Source organism: Rousettus aegyptiacus, unplaced genomic scaffold, assembly GCF_014176215.1.
Source record: "Rousettus aegyptiacus isolate mRouAeg1 unplaced genomic scaffold, mRouAeg1.p scaffold_m13_p_3, whole genome shotgun sequence".
NCBI lineage: Eukaryota > Metazoa > Chordata > Mammalia > Chiroptera > Pteropodidae > Rousettus > Rousettus aegyptiacus.
The window spans coordinates 11,232,394-11,259,437 of NW_023416306.1; the positions used below are offsets into that span (position 1 = coordinate 11,232,394).

Below are 27,044 nucleotides of genomic sequence, written 5' to 3' on the forward strand. Positions count from 1 at the left end.
GTGTTCTTTCTCGGTACTTGGCGATGATTGGCCGGGCTGAGGGAAGGGGCGGGGCTTCAGCCTGGATCTGGCGCGCTGGGTTTCCTCAGGGCATTCCTCCCGACTCAGGCTCCCGCTAGGTGGATCGGCGAGCGGCAGCTGCGACTCCCGCTCGGGCAGCATGTCTGAGAAACGGCGCTCAGTGGAAACCGAAGCCCAGCGACTCCCTGCCACCTTCAAGGGTGAGCCCCGCGCCCCCGGCGAGGCCCGTGGGATCTCCCGCTTTCCCCTTCCTCTCTCCTCCCGGACAAGCCCCAGCCCGGAGGTCCTAGGTCCATCTCCGCTCCCCTTGGCTGTGCGACCGTTGGTCAAAGCCTCTCGTATGCCCAGGATGATAAACCCTGCTTCGCGGGCTGGGGGTCAGGTTTAGGGATGTTAGGGTGCAGAGCGCGTGCTGAGCGCCAGGCAAACTGAGGACGCGCCCACATCAGGGGGCGTTTCCAGTACACAGAGCCATAGCTGGGGCTCGCGTTATCCAGAGGTTGCCAGATGTCAGGACCTGTGCCAGAGCTTTCTGTTCATTATCTTCTCTCGTGCACACGGTCGAAGACACGAATAAGTGACTCCTGGTCAGCGAGCAGTGGAACCTGGGCTCAGAGCTACATTCCACACCCGGGACCCCGCGTCTTCCTTGTCGCCCAGCTCCCCTTTCCTTCCTGCCCCAACCCTTCGAAGGCTATCTCCTCCACCCAGCCTTCTCTCACCCCCAGGGTAAGCTCCCCTCCTCCGGAACTAGAAAGACTTTCTGCTCCCCAACAGCTCCAGACACATAGTGGGCCATATTTGCGGGAAAAAAGAAGGAAGTCTTTTTGATATTCCTCCCGTATCTCTTCCCAGCTTCGCTTTCTGTCCCATCCTGCCCTCTCCACTTTGTCCTAGGGACCTCGCACTCAGGGCTTTTGTTTATCACAGGGAATTCACCCTCACTCCCACCCTACCCGGGCCTTCCCAGTAGTGAAGGCAGAACCTGTGAGTGGCTCAATCTTGTTTCCCCTGTGAAGGAACTAGTAGTACCCCTGAGAAGGCTATCACCTTAAACCTTTATTGGCTAACTCCTTGGGGGGTAGGGAGAGTCATAAAAAGAGGCGATAAGCCTCTCTGGAGTACTAGTTCCTTCTCAGGGGGCTCTTCGCGATCCAAAGGAATTATTTCCGTGGATGGAATTTCAGACAAGATAACATAGTGAAAGACATTTAGGGAGCTATACTGAACTCATCTATTCTCATTATTTGTAAAGCCAGCCTTGTCCATCCATCACATTTAAGTCTCATTTCCCTTGTCTGGCAAACTTGTAGTTCTTTCCCAGGAGCATCAGAAGAATTATATCAATCTTTACTCCTCACTTGTCTCTACTAAGCACCTCGTAGAATTATTCTCTAAAAACAAGAATGTAACAGGGAGAATATACTTTAAGAAACTGATAGTCAAAGAAATAAAATTAAAATTACTTAAATGTTGCAATGAAACATTTAAGTTTATAAGTAATGGAACCATATTTTAAGTCTGGATTTGACTGACTCTAAAACTTGAACATAAAAAAGTTGTGCTGGCCTCTCTTTTCTGAGACAGGAAGGTGGGCAGGATCCTTTTTCTGGTACCCTGACCTCTTGGTGCAAGATTCAAGGACTATGACAGTATTAAAAGTTTGGTGAAACTGCAGTGGGAAATCTCTTTGTAGAAGTTCTTTGGGAATAAACATGATCTTTGTACTTAATTTTCATGTAGTTGTTTTTCATGGCTACAGACCAGTTTTCTAAGTTCTTTTGCTTGGTTCTACACTTAACTTTTTTTTTTTAGACAGAGATCTTTTAAGACTCTAATGAAAACTATGCACCCTCTCCTCAGAAAATTATACCTACAAAAAAAATTTTGCTTGGTCTATGTCACTTTTTAAAAATTTGCAATCATTGTTTTATTTTCATTGGATTATTTCAATACGTCAATGACACAGCTGACAATGTTTTTACCAGTACAATAATCATGAAGGTTGATCCCATTTCTTCTACAAATGCTAAAAGAAAACCTCTTGTTCTTTAGTAAAAAAAAAAAAAAAAAAAAAAGTGAAAAAGTCTTCCATTAGTGCAGTCACTTTTTTTTTTTTTATAAGCCTTAGAGATCTGACACTGGTAGGAAAACCATTACTAGAATTTATTAAATAGTTTTTATTAAGTGCTTACCGTGTGCCAAACACAGCCTAAGTGCTTTTACAAACATTATCTAATTGCAATCCAGTAACAGCTTCACAAGGAAAACATCATTATCCAACATTTTATAGCAAGGAAACTGAGGCTCAGAGTGGAAGGATCACACACACCTATGTGCTAGCTTTCAATTTTGGGCTATCTGATTTTCAAAACTATTTCCCTATCCTAGAGCAACCGTCAAAATACATATCCAAACTGAGGACCTTGTCAAACATCAGTATTTCCCTGAAGGTGAGAGAAAAAAAAACAAAGAAAGCTCAGAGGAACCTAGCTTCAATCAAGACCATTTGGTTAAAACAGCTTTGGAAGGCTGCTTCTCTGGGAAGCTGTGGAATATAAAAGTCCAAACTCTGTCCTTTTATGTTTTTACTGATAGTTAGTCTTAGAAATATAAATAGGACCAAACCTAGGGCAAGATTAGTTTTTCTTAAAGCCAGTGCATTCATTTTGTAATGAAATAATGCAGGTGAATTGCAAAGAAATGTAATTAAGAGTCATGTCAACAGAACAAATCCCTTTGAGAGAATGCCTGAAAATAAGCAGAAGCAAGGGACTGATTTGTTTATTTCAGTTGTTACAGTCGATGGGGATAACTCTGTAACTTCTTTAATAATTAATCTAGTTAAACCATCAATGGTCATAAATAAATTCAAACCAAGGACCAAGTCTGCAAAAGCTGACATTTATGTATTTTTTTAATGATTAGGTTCTTGGTCCCTTCGATGGTGTAAAGTTTGCACTGTAAAAGACAGAGTCACTGATTGCCTAGTTAACTTTAAAGAAAAGTGATTTTTTTAATGTTAATAAAGTGATAGAGTTGGATTTAAAATCTATTTTTTCAGTAGATGTGGAAAAACATTTTCTTGAAAACTATTGTAACCATGAAAAAGTGACCATCTCTCTTCTATGTCTTCCTGACATTCTGTACATACATCTCTCATGTTTATTACACAATATTATAATTATAATCACCTTTATTAGATCAGGAGAGCTTTTGAAAATAGAAATTGCCTCCTTCACTGTAGTTAGCTCAGTATCAAGTACATAGTACATTTGCAAAAATGTTTGTTGAAAGAAAAAAAAAAAACAGGAAGGAGATAAAGATCCTCCACTGAATAAATCATGTGGGTAAATGTTTGACTTAGGTTGGAGAAATTTTCCTGTCTATAGTTTATTGTTATAATACAAACTGTTGACTTTATGTTGTGACATCGTGTTCCTCATTACATGTTCTTTCTACAGATAGACTACCTGACTAGGTTTATATTGTCAATAAAGGGATTATAATTATCAAGAAAATATATCGGACCTTATAAGGAATCTCCTTTTAATTAAAATGTAGAAAGAGAGAAGTTAGACGTTACAGTAAATAGAAAGAAGGAAGTGTCAATTCTTTATCGATATACATTCTTCCTCCATTCTTTTTTAATCTTTACTGTGTTCTGGGACTGGTAAAGAAACTTGAACGCAAGCATTTGGCCTGACATTTCACTAGATTAGCTTTGAAGATACAAGCCATAAAGTGTCCATCCTAAAGTATCAGTGAAAATCATACTAACCTTGTAGAGTTGTGAATGTCACTTAAGGGTTAAGATGTTATAATGTAGTGAAATGAGAGTAGAATTTAGAATTTAAAGATCTGAATTGAGATCTCAATACTATCACTTACTACCTGGGACCATGAGCAAGTAAGTCTCTCAACTTCCAGAGTCAACTCCTTGTTATATGTTGGACATAATCTTATTGAAAGATCTATCTCCCAAGGTTTTGAGTATCAAATGAGAAATTTTATGTGAATGTTTTTCCAACTTTAAATGTAAATTATTAAGGTATTTAATAGGGGAAAACAGAATTAAAAAGTTAATTATTTTTCAGAAAGCCTGGTAATTATACAGGAAAAATTTTAAAGTTATATGAAAGACAGTTCAAGAAAGTTTAGAATTCTGACTTACCTCCCCAAATGTGCTCTATTTCTTCTCTAGAGATAGAGTCCCCAAGCAGATTGTTAGTCTTGATATTTTCTTTATAGTGTGGAGGTCCCAGAAGACAATTCACTTCATAAAAAGTTTATTCTTATAAACTATATCAATAATGATCTTAAAATCATGGTAATAATAATGTGTTTATTGAACATTTCCTAAATGTCAAGCATTTTACATAGTTTCTCATTTAATCTTCATAACAACTTTATAACTACTGTTCTTTTCTCTCAGCTTACTAATGAGAAATTTTAGGAATAGAATTGAAATCTGACACCAAAACCCTAAGCTTTTAGCCACCCCTTAGCTATTCAGCCTCAGTTGAAGAATGGGGAACCTTCTGATCTAGTTTCCTTATGCTTCTGTTACCTATTTTTTAAAGTTAAAATGATGTTACCTTCCAAAGATTTTTATGAGAGAAACTTAGTTATAGATAATTTTAAGATGTCCAAGTCAAAAAGCTGACAAGGGGAAAAAAAAAAGGCATAGGAGGGTTTTGTTCTGTTTTGTGTGTTTCAGGCCTAGTCTAAATTTAATTACCTTAGTACCATTATGAAATTGTTTTTTCTCTCCCATTTTTCTGAATGTAACTGTTTTTTCTTTCCAGCCATGAGCCATATTCAGGGCACCCTTCTACCTTCCTGAATTCTCTAACCTCACAGGTGGAAAAGGTCTGATTTTAAAAAGAAAAAAGGGCACATTTGAGGAAAGCAGTAATACAATTGCTTTGGGACAGAGGATGAATCTGATCTGTATTCTTGCATCCTGTCTGCTGACATGTAGTTTTAGTTTGTCTTTCGTAATAGGCAGTCTTTTCTTCCCTACCCCCACTCTGCACTCTCCCTACCCCCAAATTGCACGATCACTCAACTCTTTCAACAACTATTTATTTACCAATGTTTTTTGAATACCTGTTAGACACTAGGGATCTTCCACATTAGCTCATTTACTCTTCACACTAACCCTCTGAAGAGGTACTCTTATTAGCCCCATTTTAAAGCACAGAGTCAAAGTACTTTCCCAGGATCGCACAGCTAATAAGTGGCAGAGCCATCTCTGAAGCCATCATGCTATACTGCTTTAACAAGACCACAGCCTGTGAAGAAGACAGACATTGAATAATTACAAGTGTGTTTAATGTTGTGTAGAGGGGTGAAGTGGTACAGGAGATTAGGAGAGGGGGGCATATTTAAGACTGAGGGGTTCAAACTAAAAGTTACTAATGATACTCTCACCTATTTTTTCCCTGTTTTATGGCTACAAACATTTGAATGAAAGAAAGCTGCAGGAAATCCTCAAGGTGTTTGGGGAAGAAAATATTTGTGCTTATTTAATTTCCTTATTCTTTTCAAGCTAAGAAAAGGACTTCCTTTATTCAACTTTTATTGACAATCTTTCTTAAAAGGATTAATCCATTTCCTTAATACCTCATGGTCAACACATTTTAAGTTTTGTGATTCAGATCACATAATGCTTCATCAGTATCAGCTCTTTTGGTCTAATAAACAGTAAGAAGAAGAGAAAGTTAGAGTCTCTAGTCACAGCTCTTACCTTGATACCATCTGGCCTGTAGCTGCTCTAACCCAGAGAATAATTTCTTCCCTAGAGGTTTAAGGATAAGGGCATTCGAAGAACTATAATCTGTGCTTAATTAAAATAATCGTTTGAAAGATGGGGTGGAGTGTATGCTTGTTTGCTTAGAAAGCCTCTACCCAAATGAGCTGCAAGTTGTGATTTCCATGTAAATATCATCATTTTTTCAACATGTGTTTATTGTGACCCTACTACGTGCTAAACTCTGCCGCTCTCTCACCTCTACCTGTTTTAATTTTCCTCTCTGCAGGAAGGATGCTGCCTTGGTTTTTGTTGTCACTCTCTTCCTTACTCCTTTTCTCTATTTCTCTTATTTTCCTTTCTTCCTATCGTTTTCTTCCCTTGTTTGTCTCTTTCTCCTAAAATTCCAGTCATTTGAATAAACCGAGTTATAGTAAAATTTTGGTTAACTGAGGGCGCGTTCGTATTCACATATTTTATTTGCCCCTTTGCCTGTTTTTGGCCTTGAATTTTTATTTGTCAAGTCTTATAAAGACCTTGTTTCAAGAAAAGCAAAGGAAAGAGACACTGGGAATCTGGGAAATGTACCCTTAATTGAAAAGCTGGAAGAAAGATCAAGTGTGTTATTTAATTTATGAAATCCTCCTCTTCAAGGAGGTAGCTCTATGACATAGACCAGAAATGGGTTGGAGGGCTGGTTGACCAAATCTGGCAGTCTGCTTGTTTTTGTATGCCCTACTAGCTAAGAATAGTTTTTACTTCTATAAACGGGTTTTTTTTAAAAAAAGATTTTGTTACATGTGAAAATTACATGAAGTTCATATTTCAGTGTCCGTAAGTTCAGTTTCATTGGAACACAGCCGTGCTCTTTCGTGTGTCGTCGTACGTGACTGCTTTTGCTCTGTAATGGCACAGTATTCAGTAGTTGGGATAGACTCGATGGCATGCCAAGCCTGACATTTTCTGGCCCTTTACAGGAAGTTTGCCAAATCCTGACGTAAAATCCTGATGAGGAATAATGGTCAAAAAGAACACTTCTGTTCTGAATATATGTGCTTTTAAGAAAAATTCAGAGATTGCTAAGGCCTTTCACTGAATTCCTAGCCATACCATATTTCCCCATCCAAACAATACTGTTCTTGGCAGTTTACAACAGGAAGTGTTTCACCTGCAATCTGGGAAAGGAGAAGGAAAAGATTGTCATTTAAATGTTGCTGTTCAGCTATTTCAGTAATTCTTTGGCTTATCCTCTTCTTTTTGTGTGTAGTCATGCATATGAAACTGAGTCAGACTTTCAGATACTGTGCAAGACATGTTTCGGCCTTTCTCTAAAGAGGAAATGCAGTATCTTTTGAACTTTAGAATACAATCACAATAATAAATGGAGTTTCCTACTCCATATGATTTACTGTACATAGTGTCACCCTTAATGTAAATTGGCTGATAAGGGATCATTAACACTATATAGTGCTGTGAAATTCTGCCTTATCTATCATTTTACTGCTTTTCTGGAAGCTAACCGAACAAAAATTACCGTACAACTTGTTTTTTTTTTCCTTTGTTTCATGCTTTTATTTGTTTTCTTTTGTCTTTTCCCCAAAAGTCTTACTTTATTACCTTGGAACTCCTGGAGGCATATTTTATACCTACTTTATAGATTTTTGTTAACATTAGAAATAATGTATATAAGGAGCTAGCTTGTGGCTGACATGTAATAAGCATTCAATAAATGGTTATTAGTCATAATAAAAGACTTCCAGAATGAAACTTAAGAATTAATGTAATTTCATCTTTACAGCAAAATTAATGTACATAACAAGGATTATGGAAATTTGCTAAAAGTGTATTCGATTCAACAGTTTCTAATTGAAAAAAATTGTATACAACCAAATGTTCCTATGGAACAGTGAAATATTAGTCAACCTTTAATAATATGTACTCATGTGAAAAACATGTTCACAAGATGAGAGGAAACAGATTTAAAATCATCATGTATACCATTGTTTCATTTTTGAAAAAAATTGATAGGGAAGTTTTAAAGGACATTTAGTGAGACAGAAAATAATCACCATCCAGAGATAAAGAATAGATGATGTTTCTTTTTCTATTTGTTAAGATATAATTTCTCACATTTTAGAAATAATATTTTGCCTTTAAGTTTTATAAAAGTGATATTTTAAAAAAATTTACCTTAGTTTCCTGGAGGTAAGCCCAATTTGAATGTTCAGTTAAAAAAAAGTTAATGTATAAGCTTAATCCATTTTCAAAATCTTGCTTGGATTAATGAAAAATATATTACAATGCAGTTTTCAGGAAAGAGTTTGGTAGTAAAAGAAAAAGGTGCACTAAACCCTGGATGAGTAGTACTTATAACCAAGTATTATGTGATCACTAATTTTTAGGCATGTTCTCACCCGCAAAATAATCAAGTGTATCAGTCAAAATATCTTAGAAATATCGATTGCTCATTATTTGTATTTTTCCTCATAAAACTGGTAGAGAGGAGTCAATCCTCAGGGTAATAAATGAGAAACTTAAAGAAAATGAATTTTATGAAATTTTTAGAGTTACTGAGAATTTCTTTTACCATTTTGTCCATAAGTGGAAGGTGACTAAGGATTCATGTATGGTCTGGTGGAGTTTAAGCCTCACTTCTCTGAAGAATGGGATTTGTATATATTTTTGAGCTATAACCAAGTGGGGAAGAATTTTGAGAGTTGAAAGTCAGATAGTTTAATTTCAAAGGCAGTAGAATAATATGAAATGATGCCATTCCGCCCGTGTACACACTCTGGTTATTTCTAGCTAAACATTCAAAATGTGAAAGACCAAGCCCAGTTTTCAGAATATTCACTGAATTTCTTATACTTCTTGATTTGTGATCCCATTTCCTCATCTGGGGTTTTCAAAAATGGAAACTAAGCAGAAAAATGGGCTGGACTTTCCAGCTTTTCCTTATGTAGATAAGAATTCGATAATTCAGTAATTCAGTTTATAAATTAAGAGTCTTTGAAAGTCCAAGCCTAGCCTGGCAGGAAGAAGGCCTGAAGTGAGGGGAAAATTACGTAGTTTAAGAGGCTTATATCAAAAAGGATAAATGCTACCCATTTTCCAATTTCTATTGTGAAAGTTCAAATACTTGAGTAAAATAGGATTACAGAGAACTACCATCTGTATTTATTGGGCACTCTCTCAACCTTACAGGGCCGGTCTAATTATCTTTATAGGTGAAGAAACTAAGGTTCAAAGAGGTAAAGATCAAACAGCTAAAAAGTTTAACAGAATTAAAATGGAAACTTAGCCTCTCCCTATTCTCAGCAAATCTCAGCCTAATGAAGGATATAAATAAGCAAGAAAGGATTAGGCAAAATCTAAGTGCTGTAAGAGAGGTTGAAAAAGTGCTATCAAGATTCAGAGGAAAGGAAAAATCCATCTAGCTGAGAAGCTTGGAAAGAAGTATTTTATTTTATACCCACTTTATGCCAGTTACTGTGCTAGACATTGAGAATATAAAAATGAATAAGGAACACCCCTGCCGTCAGGGAGTTTATAGTCTAGTATATTTGAGGCACAGAGCTGTGTACTTTGCCTGGAATAAGGGAAACTTGGGGCAGTATTTAGAAACACTAAATGCTGTAAGATAAGTATTTGTAGCCAATCTGTTCCTTGTTTGGAATCGGTTTCACTTTGCAAACCTAGACCTGAGTCTGGCAAAGAGCCTTGAGACTAAGTTTTGCTATAAATAGGCATGGCTTCCTCTGTAGGAAGGAGTATGAGATTTCGTTCTCAGAACTCCTACCCTGCTTTCCCAGTTTGAATACTGTCTTAAGAATGTGCTCCAAACCCAAACATTTCTTTAATAAGGATTTTTTTTTTTTTTTTATTCAGAGGCTAAAGGTCAAAAAGTGAATTGTTAGAATATGAGCTTTGGAGTAAGATAACCTATATCTGAATCCCAGGCCCTCTATTATATGACCGCGGGAAAGGAATGTTGCTTCAGTTAACATTATTTGTAAAATAGAATTAAAAATATTTCACAGGGCTTTGTAAGCAGTAAATGAGGTACACGTCTGAAGCAATTTAACACAATGCCTGAGGTATAACAAACCATGAAATGACTGCCATGATTATTATCAGTTATGATAATTCCTGATAGAGCCTTCTTCACAAGAACTGCTGTGGAATATTCTCTCAGTGAATATGTCTGTACCTCAAAATGATCATTTAGAAACCTCCAGGATTAACTTAGATCATTTATATTTAAGTACGCATAAGGACATTTACCTGACACTATGACGCAGGATCAGAAAACTACAAAGTCATAGATAACCAAAATACTCATGTGTATTTCTGGTTTCTCATTCTGTGTTTTAGAGCAGCAGTCCCCAACCTTATTGGCAGCAGGGACCAGAGCTCCTATGAGAATCTAACGCTTAATGATCTGAGGTGGAGCTGAGGCGGTGATGCTAGTGCTGGGGAGCGGCTGCAAATACAAAGGAAGCTTTGCTGGCTCACCCACTGCTCACCTCCTGTTGTATAGCCTGGTTCCTAACAGGCCACAGAGCAGTACAGGTCCCTGGCCCCGGGGGTTGGGGATCCCTGTTTTAGGAGCACTTGACCTGGAACCAACTTGTGTCTCTCTTTTTTTCCCATGCTCCCAGCCGTTACTCCCTTGCTTATTTTTTGGCCTCCTATTTGTTCAAAGTCCTGTCTCATTGCCATCTTTGCCCTTTCTTCTAGGCAGCGATGTGCGCCTGGCATACCTCTTGCCCTCCTGCCAATTTCCCTCCCATTATTAAAACAGGAAAGAGAGCAGAAGCCTTCTCTAATTGATAAGAAAACTGATCATATCCATTGGCCTACTGAGTCCCTATCCTTCATAGAAAGGAAAAAAAAAAAAAACAGCTAAAAATGAAGAAGACACTGGGTACAGGAAGTGGGAAATATAGCACCAGAAGTGAAGGAGCTCTCCAGGATGATAGCGAAAGATAATCACGGAGTGATAGCCATGCACACCACCTGATAGAATGAGCCCAGACACAGCTCTGAGAGAGACTTTTTCAGAAGATGAAATTGATAGAATACCTGACCCTTCTGGAAGGAGATTTAGGCAACTGATGAAAAGTTTGAAGTTGAATCAATAAGTATGCTGAAAACTAAGCAACGAGAAAAAACAAGGCATTGACTCAGGAAAAAAAAAAAATTGTTCAGGAAAGGAAAACTATACTTCACTACATGGCTTAGCTTTGAATTGCATTTCTATATTCATGATGATAAAAGTTTGATATTGACCTAGCAAAAATTACGATGTAATTGGAGGATGTGTATATTTATGTGGGGATGAGGAAAGAAAGAGAACTTCCAGGGTAGAAAGTTAGTAGATAAGCATACTACTTGAAAACATGGACGTAAATACCAAAATACTCAACCAAAAGCAGTTGCCTTTGAAGAAGGAGAAATTGGAAGAGGTGAGCAGGGGACTATTCTCTTTTTGTACTAATCTTGTAGAACTAATCGACTGTTTCAACTTGATGCAAGTATAACTGATAAAAAATTAAAACTAAAACAGAGAAAGCACTAATGCTTAGTGACGAAGTCTAAAAAAGGAGGTGAAAGAATATCTAGAGGGAAGAAAAATGGGTTACAAATTATAGTTATTTATAAAACATACAAGGAAAATGTTTGGAAGAATATTATTTCTGGATTGAGAATTTTTCCCTTTTTGGTACTTTTCTAAATTTTTTGCAGTGAGGCATGAATTATCTTTGTAATCAGACCAAAAGCTATTTCATGTTACAGAAAAGTAAAACAATTAGAAATGTGAGAGAAAACCTATGTACTAAGATGTTCACTACAGCATTGTTTATAATCCTAAGACATCAGAAACAACCCATCTAATCAGGAAATAGGTAATGAATTATGGTACATATACCTAGTAAAATATTTTACAGATGCCGTTTTTAAGAAGAGGATCTAAATGAGTTTCTACTCATATATCATGATTTTCACCTTTAATTATGCCATATCCTCAGCTTGAATGCCCTTTTCCTCCTTTCCCCTTTTCATTGGTATTTTCCTGAAGCATTATATCCTACATAAAGGCCCTCTGACAACCACCACCATCCCCTACCTGCCCCACTCCACTCCACTCATATCTCCATCCCGACTGTGTGAGTTACCCCCGAATATTCTGTTTTCAAAATATTCTGAACAGATACTCTGTATCTGTACTTACCATCTGGAATTCTAATCATCTGTTTATCTATCTTCCCCATTAAATTTTAATCTTCCTGATAGCTTTTCTTCTTTTGTTGATTTCTAGTTTCATATCTTTGTGATCAGAAAAGACACTTGACGTGATTTCAGTCTCCTTAAATTTGTTGAGACTTGTTTTGTGACCTAACATATTATCTGTCCTGGAGAATGTTCTATGTGCACTTGAGAAGAGCGTGTATTCTGCTGTTGTTTGACTGAATATTCTGTTAGATCCATCTGGTCTAAAGTATGGTACACAAGTCCGGTATTTTCTTATGGATTTTCTGTCTGGCCGATTTATCTGTTGTTAAAAGTCTCCTGCTACTATTGCATTGTCTATTTCTTCCATTAGATTTGTTACTATTTACTTAATATAGTTACGTTCTTCAATCGTAGCTGTGTATATATTTACAATTGTTATATCCTCTTGATGAATCATTATATAATGACCTTTGTTTCTCGTTATACTTTTACCACTTCAGCGCAAATCACAGGGTATAATAAGTATTAGGTGCTTAATAAACATTTGGTGGATAAAGAGTAATGTGAATACTTGTGTTATCATGTTAAGTAGATTAGGGGAAATAGCACCTACACTTCAGATTATTATAAGGATTAGATGGGAGAATTCTTGTAAAATATCTAGTAAAATGCCAAGCATAGGTGTTCATAGTATAAAAATGGTGGCGATCGTGCTAATAAGGCTGATAAAGGCTGTGCATCTTTTGTTTTCACAGATAGCCCCAGTGCAAGCCTTGGACCTTGTGGATGGATTTTGGTGTGTTTCTCATTCTTGTTCACACTTGTAACTTTCCCGTTATCAATATGGATGTGCATCAAGGTAAAAAATATTTCATTCATATTTGGAAAGATGCCAACCCCTAACCACATCACCGCATAAGCCCATTTTGACTGTGAGGGTGGGAGGCTGGGGAGTGTGTGTGTCAGAGAGACAGACAACATACTGGCCTGTGATTCTTTTCCTTCATTTCTCTTTTGAAAAATTCACTCTAGTCCCCTATTACAATGGAATCTTAACATTTCTTTTCAGCCATCGTTTAGTCGATCCTTCCCGAAGGTTAAAGTAAAGATCACTGTCTAAAGTTTTCTGGAGTCAGGGTTATAGGATGGTCCCGTGAGAATAAGTTCTCGAGAGTCAGGATGCTGAGTGGTTTGACTGCTGGCTCCATTATTTACAGTGTGACCTTTGCCATGTTTCCTCACATTAAATGAATTAATGTATTTAAACGTACTTATCACAATGCTTGGTGCGCATGGTGAGTGCTTCCCAAGTGTTGGTTATTTTTTTCTATAAAGTTATTAATACTTTGATAAATGACTATCATTTACATGTTCCTGAAAAGATAAAATGTGCTCTGAGAATTTTCAGATAAGTTTATTATTATAATGTAAGGAATCATGAAACAAACTCTGAAGACTTCAGCTTTTTTTCTGTATTAACAATGCATGAGTAATTGAATAATAATGTTAACAGCTGAGGAGTGAGGTTATAGATTGCTTCTGTATACTCTTCTATACCTTCCAGCTTTTGTAGAATGAATATCTATCGCTTTTATAATAGTAAAAAAGTAGTAAATAAATATCATACTTGGCGGGAATATTAGACGTTGGGTATATTATTTATAGCTATAACTTGGATTATAAGAAGAAAACAAAATAGAGGCATCTAACCTGTTTAGACCAGAAATATATATTTAAAGAGTTATACATATAAATATTTGTACTCATATTAAATTATTATTTGTGTTTTTAATCTAGATAATAAAAGAATACGAAAGAGCTATCATCTTTAGATTGGGTCGCATTTTACAAGGAGGAGCCAAAGGACCTGGTCAGTACTGGAATTCCAAATTGTTTGCCTGGAGACTGATATTCTTCCTTTCATTGATGTGATTGTCCTTATAAGAGTCTCTTCTCTGTTGACTTGGAAAAGAATTCATACAACAGAAACCGGATGACAATGGCGATGGTGCTGGCCGATCTTGTCATCATCAGCCTTTCCTCCCTTTCCTCCCCTCCCCTCCTCTTCCCATCTGAGCTGATAAGATTACCGTAGGCCAGGAATAGCTACAGCTATGGACATTTGACCATGAGCAGCCCTACTAAAATAAAGGCTTCGAGTCGTTATTTTTGGTAAACTTCGATTACGCTCCTACTGTGTTCTAGGCTCTGGGAATTCATAGGAGACTAAAACACAGTTCCTGCCCTCAAGCAAGAACTGTCTAGTTGGGGGACACAACAAGGAAACAGCTGGGCACAATCCCCTGTGATGGGTACTATGACCTAGTAGTCACAGGTAGCTGTGGAAACACAGAGACGAGTGACTGACCGGAACTAGTGGGATGAGACAGGCTGTCTGCAGGTGACAACCTGGCCGAGATCGAGGCATAGACAGGTATTAGCCAAAGGGGAGGCATTCCTGCCAGAAATAGCAACAAGTACAGAGCGACGGCGAGAAGAGTGCTTCAGGCTCAAGGAACTGGAGCCGCCTCCTGGCGGGGTGCCGCCCTGAGGGGAAGGGAGAGGAAGCAGCGAGCTGCAGCAGGTCCTGGAGAACTTTGGCTTCTTCAGGGGTTCGTATTTCGGGAAACATGGCTCCGCTTGCAGCGTAGGAAATGGATCAGAGGAGAGACACTGGAAGCAATAGAAAGATGAACGCAAAACAAAAGGGAAAACAAAAGACTGACCGACCCGGTGGAGAAGGACGTGAAAGCCACAGGCCTTGGTGGGGACGGTGAGAGCTGGGAAGTCAGCAAGAGGAGTCAAGGATAACATTCCTGGCTCCCGGCTCATTCACTGAGCCGAACTGGCCACTCGCAGTCGATTTGGTTGATGCTGTCAGAATCGAACGGTGAAGTAACCCGATTAGGTGCTGGTATCTCTGTAATTTTCTACGGGTCTTTGTTGCAGGCTTGTTTTTTGTTCTGCCGTGCACTGACAGCTTCATCAAGGTGGACATGAGAACTGTTTCATTTGATATTCCGCCACAGGAGGTAAGGCGGTCTTTAGCTGTGAATAACTCGAGGCGCCGTATGGGAAAGCGCTCGGCAATGAGAGGCAGCGCAGTGTAGTGGTCAGAGCACAGGTGTAGAGCCCTTTTCTAACTGGGTCACCTCGCGCAAGTTTTCACTCCTCCCTGCCTCAGTTTCCTCATCTATAAAATAGCGATTATAACAGGACCTGCTTTATAGAGTTATTATGAGGACTAATGAGTCATTATATATAAAGTGCTTAGAATAGCAGTTGATAGTCAAGTGCTGTACAAATGCTTATTGTAACATAATGTCAATGTAAGTATAGTGTTAGCATTATCATTGTCATTTTTACTACCACAGTTATTCTCTGGGTTTTCTGACAGAAAATCCTATTGATTATGATTTTCTTCTTCCTAAAGTTCTTGATTTTGTTCTAGATAAGTTGGTTAGAATCCAAAGAATTAGAACTGCTCATTTGGCATTTTAGATAAAGCATATCATGTTTTAGATTAGTAATTATTTCACGCTTTTTCAAACGACTTCAAAATATTTTTATAATCGAAACTCACAGCAGAATCCTTAGAAAGTATACAGTTGCCATGAGACAACCCCCCACAACAGTAGCAGAGCCAGGGCAAAAATCCAGCTCCTCAGAGTCACTGTCCAGTGCTTTTTCTGCAACTCCATACTGAATGCATTCCACATTAGGTCCCTCGTGGCCCTCGAAGAATGACGGCTGCCCCGGTACTCACATCTAAGGAGGCATGGTAACTGCCGTGGACAGAAAACTTAAAAACACAGTGAAGGGCAGGACCGAAGAATACTGTCAGTATTTCCTGGCCAAAAGCCAGGGATCCAGCAGGGTGGTGGACCTTGGCCATGTTGTCTTTTCTTATCACAAAGTCCAGAAACTAGTGTCAGAAACTCCTTGATACGGATCCAGGTAGCTGGTGAGATCATACTTTATAATCCACACATATGTAGTGACACTAGAAATCATTTTTACCCACAAGAAGAAGACTGAGAGCATCACTGTGTTTTCTGTATGTTTACCCATCTCTCAGGGAAGACTGATTCTTAGAAGAAGCCCCTTTCAGGGTAGCTGCGAAATCTGGTATTTTCCTCCACGAACATCGCAGGCATCTGGCAGGGTTGCTGGAAGCGTCTGCCTTCCAGCCGCTCTCTCCTCTCCTGCAAGCTGCTGAATGCAGAGCGGATTGGCAGTCTTTCTTCCGATCCCCTGTGAACTTACTGTGAGTCGGGGATAAACACCCTGCCTCCGACAAACATTAGGCAGAGAGGCTGCAGCCTTAGAAAGCTCTGACTGTGGCAGAGTCATAGCGGCAAGAATTTACTCAGGAATGATACATATTTTCCCATCACATCGTGGGAAATAATTTTCACAGAAGATGGTAATACACTAAACATTTACTTACAAATCTTCCACTCCTCTTCCAAGTTAGAAGTATATTTAGATTCCTAAAAAAAGGATTACTGCTTTGATGCCTGACAGGACCAAACAGCTACATAATATCACTATTGTTATTATTTTCCATTTCCAAAGCTCTTTATACTTACAAAAGAGCTTCATTTACAAACATCTTATTTGATCATGGAAGAAATGTGTGTGGAATTGGGCAGTATTATTAGCCCATGTCACAAATGAGGAATTTCTAGGTCAAACAGTTTAAAAGCTAGAAGTCACCAAGGGAGGTAGGTACAGGCAGAGTTGGAACTACAGTTCAGCTCTCCTAACTCATTCCCGTGCTTTTCATCAATCACTGTATTCCTAGGACCATGCTTCAATTCAATTCATCTCTCATTTATTGACACCCTGCTATGCATCAAGCACTCTGCTGGTGCTGGAGATTCAGGGATTGCTCGCCCTTAAGAAATTCACACCTACTAGAAAAGTAACGATGTAAATAATGTCACTGCAGTGAGGTGCGAAGGGAGGAGCACACTCTGCCAGGTACGCTCAGGGACCTTTCACAGAGGAAAGGTCACTCGGCTGTGTCTCGTGATGAGTAAGGATATATCAGTCTCTGATGTTATAAGGGAGAGAGAGGAGACAGCACCTCCAAGCAGAGGGCACACCTGCGTAAAGGCCAGGGGGCATGCGACATGGTGCCCCAGGGACATACGCCTCGTCTCCTGTGGTGTGCGCAGGAGGGAGTGGGCAAGAGGGAGGATATACCGTGGTTTATCAAAGTATACCAAACTGAGGACTTTGCCTCAAGGGTGGCAGGAAACACTGACACACTATGTCCTCGGAAGTGTTTATATGTAGATATAAACACCGTGGATATATTTTTACCCCGACCTAACCCTATGAAAACATTCCATAATTACTTTTTGTTAGTGTAATACTGCGCTGCCTATAGTTCTAGTAATAAATGTAAATCTAGGCTCTTCCGTATCTTTGTGCCTTTGCACACATATTTCTTCTGCCTTGAATACTCTTTCTCTTTACTCTCTGAAAATTTTTATCCCTTCCTTCAAGACTTAGTTCAAGTATCACCCCTGCCACCTGCGACTGCCCATCCTTTGTTCCTTAAAGGCTCCCTTGGTTCCCCAGCCTCTTCGAAAGTAGGAATCAAGTTTTTTTTATGCCCTTATCCCTAGTACAGTGCCTGCTACTGAGAGGTGTCTCATTATTTGTCGAATGATTGAATGAAGTAATAGAATTAATGAATAAATGAATGTATTTTATTAAAGCTTTAAAGACAGTTAAATTTCTGATGCTTTACCGTCTTAGTCCATCTGATCTGCTATAACAAGATACCATAGATTAGGTGGCTTATAAACAATGAAAATTTATTTCTCATGGCTCTGGAGGCTGGGAAGTCCAAATTCAAGGCACCGGCATATTCAGTGTCTGATGAGGGCCTGCTTCCTTCATAGATGACCATCTTTTCACTGTCCTCACATGGCAGAAGGGATGGGGGAGCTCTCCGGGGTCTCTATTATAAGGGGTACTAATCTCATTCATAAAGGTTCTACGCTCGTGACCTAGTCACCCCCCACATCCAAATACCAACAGGTTGGGGATGAGCTTTCAACATATGAAACACAGTCAGTAACACTTACTACAGAAAATCAGCTAGCGTTTTAATACGTTCCATAGAATAACATTTCTTACAGTTATATTAAAGAAAGAGATGGTTGACAGATGTAAAATCGTTTCCTTTATGTTGTAGATCCTCACTAAGGATTCAGTGACAGTTAGCGTGGATGGCGTGGTCTATTACCGCGTTCAGAATGCAACCTTGGCTGTGGCAAATATCACCAACGCTGACTCGGCAACCCGGCTTTTGGCCCAGACTACTCTGAGGAACGTCCTGGGCACCAAGAACCTTTCTCAGATCCTCTCCGACAGAGAAGAAATTGCACACAACATGCAGGTGAGGAGTGGGCCGGAGCCGGCACTCACTAGAAGTTGAAAACTGAAGCAAAGGCTCAGGGATTGTTTGGGAACTTTGCATCAATTCAAGTTGAAAATCAGACTTTTTTTTCTTTGTGAAAAGGTTTTCCTAAACTTGATGGAAGGGGATGTTTTTCACATAAATAGCCCATGGATAATAACACTCAGATGCATGAATTATTTTTTTTACTTCCTCCAGTGTATATTTTTTTTATTCTGGAATTAGTATTAACTTTTTTTCTTTAGCATAATAGTTCAGAGGCTGTTCCGCAAGATCGTGTAGATATTAAGCCTGTATTCTCTGTGCGAGTCCTTGACTTCCCTTGTAACTCATGCTTTCCAGTGTTGCTCAAGTAACAGATAATGAATTAAACCTAACCTGTTTAAAAAAGATAAAGTACTATAAACTGAACTCAGTGATATTTGTATAGACGTCATTGTATTTAAAATCTGTGATCTTATTTGATATCCTCAATAACCATAGGAAATAGTATGATTTCATTCTTACCGTTATAAATAGAGGAAGTCGAAGCACAAAGGAGATGTGGCTTACACAGAGTTATGTGAGTTTGGGAGTTGGCTGGCCATCTGTTTTAATAAGTAGAGTTTTATTGGAATAGAGCCACACCCATTGGTTTACACGTTATCCATGGCTGCTTTTGACCTACAATGGCAGGGTTAAATAGTTGTGACAAACTGAAAGTAAACAATTATTATCTGGCCTTTTTAGAAAAAGTTTGTCTGCGTTAGCTTATCAGTAACAGAATCGAGGTCAGCTCTCCAGTGAGCCAGGGCCTACCTCAGCATTCCTTCCTGAGGAGGGTGCCTCGTCCTCTTACTAGCTCTCCACCAGCACCTTATCCACCCCAAGGCCCAGTGTATACAGCGCCCTTTGGCCTCTGGGCTGGGGCTGACCATTTCAGCTCACCCATTCTCTCTTTATCAGCTTACCCTGGATGATGCCACTGATGCCTGGGGAATCAAGGTGGAGCGTGTGGAGATTAAGGACGTGAAACTCCCCGTGCAGCTCCAGAGGGCAATGGCCGCTGAAGCAGAAGCATCCCGGGAGGCCCGAGCCAAGGTGATCTTGCGTGCGTGTGTGCATGTGTGCGTGTGTGTGTGTGTGTGTGTGTGTGTGTGTGTGTGTGTGGTTTATTTTTCCTACTGAGTTTTCTTTTCAATTAGAAAAAGTAAAACATAGAAAAATTAGAAGTAACCCTGAAGTATTTATTAAATATGAAAGCTATCCTGTCATTTCAAATTGTACCCCCCAAAGTCCACCACTCTTAACGGATTATCATGTGAGATTTATTTAGGTTTTGTTTGACTAGGTTTAGGGAGACTGCTGGCTTGGATGTTTTATGGAAGTAGGTTACAGTATGCACGTTGTTCTGTACATTAGTACATACAGAGTTACTTCATTTTTTTTTTTTGTTTTTTTAAATTAATTGCATGGCACTTCTTTTTTTTTTCCCCCAACCCCTTATAAGAGACAAATTAACAGTTCTGATTTCAGAGCAGATGGGCAACCTTGTGAGTTTCCTTCCCATTCATTCCTTTCTTACTTTTGACTTCTCTGTCTTCTCTCTCATTCTCTTTTCTCAGGATCTTCTTTCTTCTTACTGTTTTCCTTTCCTTTCTTTCCTTTTTTCACTTCTCTTTCCTTAGTGCCTGCTTTTTTCCCCCTTCTTTCTTGTCATCATCACCCCTGCCTGTGTCATGACCCCTGCACCTATCTCCTGAGGAAATTATTCATTAACTTCACCTAGAAAAGAGGATCTAATGAGATGATAATAGACGAGGACCCAGGGATATCTCGCCAAACCCAAGAGGAGGAAGTACAGTCCAGCCTCTTCAGAATTGGAGCCAGGAGCCAGAAAGGAATCAAATGTGGAGGGCAGGAGCCATTTCACTTCTGGGGCCATGTCTCACTGCAGATGGCTTGAGGGAGAGAAAGTCCGACTCGAGTTGAACATTAAAGGAGACAGACCAGGCCTGATTCCAAATTCAGTGGGAAAATCTTCTTTGGTCCAACTTTGGTCAAAGGATGAAGTCCGATGCTAATAAGGTCCCACAGCCCCTTGCCTGTGAGTGGGTGGAGGAACAGAGGCAGTTTTCATGGAGGGGGTGGTTGCTGTGGACTTGACAGATCTCACAAGACACAAGGAGCAAACCAATTCGTTATTAGAAAAATGTCAATATCTAGTCGTAATTGGCTGAGCACGGACCTCTGCCCTTCTCTCAGAATGCCCTTTAAGCCACAAACAGCTCACTGTAATTTCGTAGCAAGTACCAAATAGAACAGTAGCTCATTTGACACAATACATCCAGAATTTTCTACTAACCAGCATTTTTAGTTTTTTTTTTTTTAATGTGATTATTGATGCTTGTGTCAACGTGGTGACACAGCAGAACCCTCGAGTGCTTTTTCTCAAAATCGTCCCGTTTCAAAGACAAGATTGTATTTATGACAGTAGTAAATAGGCCTACTATAATCTAATTATTTTGAAAATTGAGAAGTGCTTTTACCTAGAATACATCATTAACCAAAAGCCCCATTTCCAAATTACATTGAACAGTAGCATTTATCATACACAGACTACATAGACTATCAGAGCACAAAGAATCCTTAGAGATTACAAAAGGTGATGAATACCTGGCCCAGATGCTGCCACCCTGCTCTCCTACGCCCGTGCCAGTCATTAAGCACAGCCCTGTTTTCCACTGGGCATAGACTTGACCTTCTGTTGCACTCTAGGGAACAACCCGTGGCTGCTTGGAATTGGCTCTAAAAATAAAAGTTATCTTCCATCCATCCTACTATTCAGATGAAAAAGTTGAAGCCCAGAAAAGTTAAGTGATTGCCTGAAGGTCACTCTGTCTTTAAATGGCAATGGATATTAGAATTCCCCTCTGGTCCTCACTGCATCCTCTGGGGCTTTTCAGGATGGACTGAGCCTCTTCTACGAGTGTTCTCACCAGTTAGGAGTCCTACCCCTTTATAACAAGAAGAAGAGGTAAAAGAGGCTGGTTAAAATTCTGAATTACTGTGCTCCGACTTGGATGGAGCTGCAAGGCTGGTCTGGAAGCCACCTCGTGGACCTGGGCAGTAACTGTCTGTCTTAGAGTTAACACATAGCATCACAGTGAGCCCAGCCCTTCTGTAATATACAGTAACCCCGCAATAACCATAAGGCTATATATTCAAAACCATGTATTCAAGCTCTTATGGAAAATAGATGGTTGCAGTTTCTTCAACAAATAAGTTGTAAAGGAAAAGGATAGGAGAACCTATAGATTAGGAGATTTCAGAGAATATTCCTCAAATTAATTAGCCATCAGGGAAATGCAAATTCAAATCACAAGCAGGTACTACATTAGACATCCATTAGAATGGCTTAAAAACAAAAACAAAAACAAAAAAAACAAAAAGAAAAAAAAAGTGTAGATGAGAGAGGAACTGGAACTCATATTTTGTTGGTGAGAGTATAAATTGGTACAACCACTTTGTAAAACTGTCTGGCAGAATGTACCTAACAGAAGTGTACTCATTCATTCACTAAAAGACAGGTACAAAATATGCACAGCAGCACTCTGTAATTACCTCAATGTATATTGCTAGTTGAATGAATAAATTAAGTATGGTTTATTCCCATGAAGAAATACTATACAACAAAGTGTATGAACATATGAGTGCTCACAAACAATTTTTGAAAAAAGCCAATCAAAAGAGGACAGATTCTCTCACCAGTTTTGCATAATGTTAGCTAGGTCACTGTTAAAGTTTATAGACCACCTTTTAATGACTGGAAAGGTAATATCTTTTGTGCCTCCTTTCTCCCTATTTCCTTTCACATAACTCTCAGAAAGATGCTTGACATGTACTTTCTAGCTCCTGTTTCTGGGCCTGGTCATCTATTAATTGAAAGGGTGGAGTGCAGAAATACAGACCACCTTTCTCTGCCCTTCTCCCAGACCAGCGTGCTTGGGCTGCAGGAGGAGACAATAGTCTCAATCTCACACATCTGAAAATGCCAGATTTTAAAGTGATGGTTTGTAAATATACAGTGTTGATTGACGTGAGATTACTGCACATTTGGCAAAAGCCCCACACACCCACTAGTATCTCGCTTTGCTTTCTAAGATCCAGTCCACGGCGTACACTTGGCCTATATTTAGGCAAAGCCAGTGGTATATGTTCACATTTTTGGCAGCCAGCTCAGAGCAGCTTTCCTATTAACAACTTGTGTGCCCAGCCCAGTGTGTCTGGCTTCCCAGCCGAGAGATTGTGTATTGATTGGTAGTGAGAGATGAGGTATCTTTGCAGTTGGTCCATATCCAGACCCCCCCCCCCCAAACAAACAAACAAAAAAGTGCCCAATTGGACATCTGAAATGACAAGGAAAAGAAATCAGAGTCTGCTGTCCTTGTGGCAGGGGTTTATTTGTGCATTCCGTGCTGCGCTTGCCTTGGAGAACAGTTACATGATTCTCTGAGCGTATCTGGCACTTGCCCCTCTTCACAGACTTAGGACATAACGGTTTGCCTTGATAAATTAGGTTTTTTATCTTCTTAACTGGGTCCTTCCTCTCAGAAGGTACCACATCCTGTATCCTGTACTTCACCTAATGTCACTACCCAAGCAACCAAAACTCAGAAGCCTGGGCGGAACCAGGCCTCTGTCTCCACTTCCTCCCCACACCCAGCCAGCCTCCAGATTATCGAATCTCCTCCTGAATAGCTCCCCAATCCATTTCCTCCTCCATCCCCAACACCAGCTCTCTGTCACTATTTGTCTCACTGAGATGAAGTGACCTATTTCCATGTCTGTCTCCCCTATTTGACCAGGAGCTGAAGGAGGCGAAGAGGTTCACACTCTATCCCAAGCTCCTTCCTACACAGGGGCTCGACACCTGGAAAGACCCCGAAGTTTCCTAGATGAGTGAATGAAATTTTACTGGTCATAAGACCATGGCTTCCAATTCTGATATTCACAGGAGCATTATGAACCATTAATATTTTGAGGTCCACGTGAGAAGAACCTAGTGGAACTGCACTTTTAATTTGATGATATGGTATCTTTACACCTCTTCCCCTAAGATTATGAATTTAAAGTCACTGCTTTGATTTGGCTTCTGAATCTTTTATGAATTAAGGCATTGGTAGATCCAAAAATCAGGTCTTGACTTGTTACTTTCCATTCCTATATAACTGACTGTTTATATATCGACACTTAATATACCTTCTCTGTCTTCCTCACGGTGGGCCTATAAGGTGAGGAAGAATAACAAACCGAGGCTCAGATGTTAAATAACCTTTTTGAGGACATTCAGCTAGTAAGGGGTAGGTCTGGGATTTGAGTTCAAGTCCGTCTAACTCCAAAGCCCCTGTCCTCCCCCCGAACTCCAATGATTCTAAATTCTTTTGCCCATGTAACCCTAAAAGAATTTAGAAAAATTGTATCTCATCACACATTTTAAGTAGAATATAAAATTTTTCATTTCGAATTTTTATTCCTGCCAAGTATATAATTCCTGGCATGTTTTAAATTTTGACATTTTAAAATAAAACTGTTAACATCATTCTTTTAAATGTATCCAGTGAAACTTAAATAACAGTATTTCATCATCTATTTAAACATACGTGAATAAGCTCTCTTTTAACAGTGAGGAATTTTTCATGGTTCCTTTTTCTCCTTGAACGTATATTTCCCTCTACCTCCACCCACAGATTCTTTCCCTGATATATTTTGTCATGAATTATTTTATTACTTTACTGCAACACGTTTAGTATATAAATTAAAATTATTTTTTAAATTTCCCCTGATTAAAAAAAACAAGGCTCTAAACGTTTCAGAATTTCTCCTAAATCATGTTTTTACTAGAAATGCTTCTTTTAATGAGATGAATGAGAAAATCATATATTTGCAGATGGCTGTTAGTTATTGCTAGAATGAGACAAGATTCACTATCAGTTCTATTATTTTTCATTTTTATAGATATAAGATCTAAGAAACCTTGTTTAAATAAAAATAAATAGCTAGCTAGCTAGCTAGCTAGATAGATAGATAGATAGATAGAAATGGAAGTTTTGTTAATGTCATGCAGTTCTTAACACTGCCTCTAAATTTATATGCTAAAAATATCATAAAGTGATCTTTCATCAAAAAATATTTTTAATGATCTATCAGCTTTTATTTCAACAAGGTCCTCATTTTTCTCTTTGAAATCAAGGAATTGCAAATCTATCAGACTAGCAAAGGGATTTGTATCCAGTCATTCACTTTCTCAGCCCCTACACAGTCTTGTGAATTGTCCTTTTGTTTGGTGCCCTGGAAAATGGGAGAAAGGCAATAGTAAAAGACCTCAGACATCTCAGACATATACTCAGTTATACGGGAAAAGAGTAGAAGATGACATTTTTAAAACTACTCTGGCATAGTCCCCGGAAGTTTTGCGTGCCACCCGAGGCACCCATACACCAGCGGGAAGACCGCTGCTTGCCTCCTGACATTTTCTCCAGTTTGATCTCTCCTGCTACTGTTCCATAGGTCATTGCGGCGGAGGGAGAAATGAATGCATCCAGGGCTCTGAAGGAAGCCTCCATGGTCATCACCGAGTCTCCCGCGGCCCTTCAGCTCCGGTACCTTCAGACACTGACCACCATTGCTGCTGAGAAAAACTCAACGATCGTCTTCCCTCTGCCCATAGATATGTTGCAAGGCATTGTGGGGGCAAGAAAGTGAGGCAGCTAGGCCAACACAGAGATGAGCTCTTCCCTTCCAAGGATGAAATGGGGGACCAAATCAGCCTTTAATCCATAAGGAAAGAATAGGATGAGAACCTTAACTATTCTCCCTCCCTTTCATTTTCCATATGTTGAGTGTGATGTTCTTTTAGACTGTATAGCAATCCTAGCAACAGATGAAGATTCATGGCTTGTAAATGTTGTATGTATGTGTGACAGATTTATATAAGATAATCCCTTACTCTTTAAATATTTCAAAGTTTGTATTTTTAGATCATTATGCAATAGGTTAGTTAAATCTTTTCTTTCTTTTTTTTTTTTTTTTTTGACTTTCATTGAGTCATTTTACACCTTCTATCAGGAGTCAGGCCAAAGGCAAGAAAATAGACTCTAACCACCACCTGACCCACTGGCTGGACAAATGCTTTACAGTAAACAGACCTTAGGCTACCTACCGCCAGCTTCCCTTGGCCATATGTGCCTTACTTCTGAGGAATCTTACTTAAGGAAAATTTTCTAGTGTCCGTTTACTTTCTAAATCTAAACCATATTTCAAAATAATCCTCACTTGAGACCAGGCATTTTCTTGCTAGTACCTTTCAACACTGGAGGAAGTAGTCAACGTCAAAGAAAATGATTACCTTAACCTTTGAAAGACTTTTAAATCCCTTATAAGGACTTTCATAAGGTCCTTATAAAATCATGTGGGCGGTTGTTTTTTAACTTCTTTGAGCCTCTTTATGGTAAATGATTCTTCTGTGGTCAGTCATTCAAACCAGCTACCTGTCGCAAAAATGCTATTTTCTCATTTTTGCATATTTTCATATACTAGGTTCTAGTTTTGATTCTTTTAAATAAAATTTTCTCTGAGTTTTGGATGTAGTTGTTTGTATATGCATTTGAATAGCATGAGAACTAATATTTTTTAAGACTGTCTTCAGAAAACCATTATATGTTACTGTCTGCCTGCTATTAACTACTGAATACTGTGAAATATCTTGGTTACTGACCCCATTCATTAAACGGTATAAAGAATTCACAATACATTGGGCATATACTATCCAATGAGCTTGGGTGGATGCCGTTAAACCTAGGACATCTATATAGATAGAGATATTTTTTATTTGCCTAGTCATTCTTTGTCTACCATGTATATTGATGCTGAAAGAATAAGTAGTCGGCCCTCCTGAACCATAGTTGCTTAATCCGTAATATTAGGAAGCACCTTCCATTTCACAAATGCCATTTTTATTGGTCTGGCAAGCTGGCTGATGACATTTGAATCACTTCCTCTTTGAGGCTCTGAGTTCACTTAGCGAAGTCTAAGAATAGCTGCTTCCTTACCCAGAGCCAACCTTCCTGTCTGTCCTTGGTTGGATCACTGTTAATCCCCACCTACAAGTGTCCCCTCTCCTTTACCCCATCTCTAAGCTTGTTTTAGAAAACCTCGAACCACCATGTGTCTTGGTTCCTGACTGAGTTTATTAGATGAGTATGGAGCATTCTGACTTGGACTCAAGTTGCATTTATATTCTGAATTGCAAAATGATGATTTTTATCTCCTCTGAGAGGTGGCTCAATCTTGACCACCAAGGACCAGGAAACAACCACATATCCTGGCTGAAAATCTCTTCTCAAACTCAGGAGAGTAACAACGCTTTCTGTGCCTTACATTTCTCTGTCTCCAGATACCAAATGGTCTCCGCTTTTCTGCCACTTGGATTCACAGCCCCATGGGAAGGGAGGGAGCTGAGAAGCTCTAGGAAGAGAGTGTGGGTGCAGGGGTTTGTTCCAAGTGGCCTCCCTCTCCAACAATGTACATGATAAAGAGCGCACTTTTACTAAC

At 39.2% G+C, this 27,044-nt stretch overlaps 1 protein-coding gene across 1 annotated transcript; it reads left to right on the top strand.

The window, feature by feature from the left end:
* Positions 1–94: 94 nt before the first annotated feature.
* STOM (stomatin) lies at positions 95–27,044 on the top strand. The gene is made up of 7 exons (XM_016155927.2): positions 95–221; positions 12,769–12,872; positions 13,811–13,883; positions 14,963–15,045; positions 18,228–18,431; positions 19,398–19,532; positions 25,002–27,044. Exons 1-7 carry the CDS (start codon positions 161–163, stop codon positions 25,194–25,196), a joined length of 855 nt encoding a protein of 284 aa, XP_016011413.1. The 5' UTR covers positions 95–160; the 3' UTR covers positions 25,197–27,044.

Bases quoted from the DNA above. Each gene is read 5' to 3' on its own strand.
- STOM (XM_016155927.2), top strand. From the start codon at position 161: ATGTCTGAGAAACGGCGCTCAGTGGAAACCGAAGCCCAGCGACTCCCT. The intron at 15,046-18,227 runs GTAAGGCGGTCT...TTTATGTTGTAG, and splicing joins TTGATATTCCGCCACAGGAG to ATCCTCACTAAGGATTCAGT. The intron at 19,533-25,001 runs GTGATCTTGCGT...ACTGTTCCATAG, and splicing joins CCCGGGAGGCCCGAGCCAAG to GTCATTGCGGCGGAGGGAGA.